Source organism: Amphimedon queenslandica, unplaced genomic scaffold (genome assembly GCF_000090795.2).
Source record: "Amphimedon queenslandica unplaced genomic scaffold, v1.1 AMPQUscaffold_9402, whole genome shotgun sequence".
Lineage (NCBI taxonomy): Eukaryota > Metazoa > Porifera > Demospongiae > Haplosclerida > Niphatidae > Amphimedon > Amphimedon queenslandica.
Window position 1 is genome coordinate 2,540 of NW_003550326.1, and position 1,100 is coordinate 3,639.

The 1,100-nt window shown below is 37.0% G+C and overlaps 1 protein-coding gene across 1 annotated transcript in view; it reads left to right on the top strand.

The window, feature by feature from the left end:
• Positions 1-1,062, top strand: part of LOC105315591 (uncharacterized) — a 2,227-nt gene extending 1,165 nt beyond the window's left edge. The window contains exons 2-5 of the mRNA XM_020006706.1: positions 9-98; positions 291-369; positions 418-552; positions 721-1,062. Coding sequence (XP_019862265.1) covers positions 9-98; positions 291-369; positions 418-552; positions 721-1,062 — 646 coding nt within the window. The remainder of the gene's footprint in view (positions 1-8; positions 99-290; positions 370-417; positions 553-720) is intronic.
• Positions 1,063-1,100: the final 38 nt, after the last annotated feature.

A 1,100-nucleotide genomic window follows, 5' to 3' on the forward strand; every position in this document is an offset into this window, starting at 1 on the left:
CGCTCCAGTGATATATTAGCTGAAGCTTCAGTGAAAGAGGATAATCCAGATGATGATCTTTATGCCACTTATGCTATGCTACATACACACAGAACAGAGTAAGTAGTATACTCCAGTATACCTCAGTATAATCCAGTATACTCCTGTATACTTCAGTGTATTCCAGTATATTTTTTCTTGTATTTTGGTGTACATGTTAAGTTCTAGTACATATTTAATTATTTTTGGTATATTTTTAGTATATTTTTGTATATTCTAGTATATTCTTGTTTATTCTTGTATATCCCTAGTGATGACGATTACAGAAGAATATCCGAAGAGATTCAGAAAAAGAAGAAAAAACCTCCGCCACCTCCACCGCAGTCCAACGTAAGTCAGGATATTATCAGTATATTATTAGTATATTCCTTTCTCCAGCCTCTATTTGTGTCGCTACCTCCAACTGAAGCTACATTGTCCAGGTCCCCCCATAGACCCCTCCCACCTCACCCGTCACTATCAATAGAAAATGCCCAACCAATGATGCCACCTTTACAATTCAACGAAGCTGATGTGAGTCAGTATATCCTTGTATATTTTTAGTATATTTTAAATCACATGTACTACTAATGTTAGAAAATTTATTGCAAATGCCAAATCACTTAAATTGCTATATTTATGTACATTCTTGTATATCTTTGCATATTCTTGTACACCTCAGTATATTCTTGTATATTCCAGGGTAATCAGTTGATCACCATTAATCAGATAAACCTCCCTCCATCTCTCCCCCACTACGAGCCGACCTCTTGGACGAGGGACCACATATCAAGGGAGGAGTCAAGAGACCTTTTGAGTGGGCGGCCGGACGGTACCTTCCTCGTAAGACCCAAGCCGGGAGTAGCTGATCATATACCAATTGGAGAACCACTTCATACTCATACCATTGATATAGAGCGAGTTTTAATTGTTAGAGTAAAGCTCTTTAACTTGGCATTCGATGACTTGCAAGCAAAATTACATGCACATGTAGCAATTATTATTAAATTATTAAAATTGCCATTCATTACTGTTCATACTTAGTAAGAATTATACTACATGCACGTGTGTGTGTACATGAG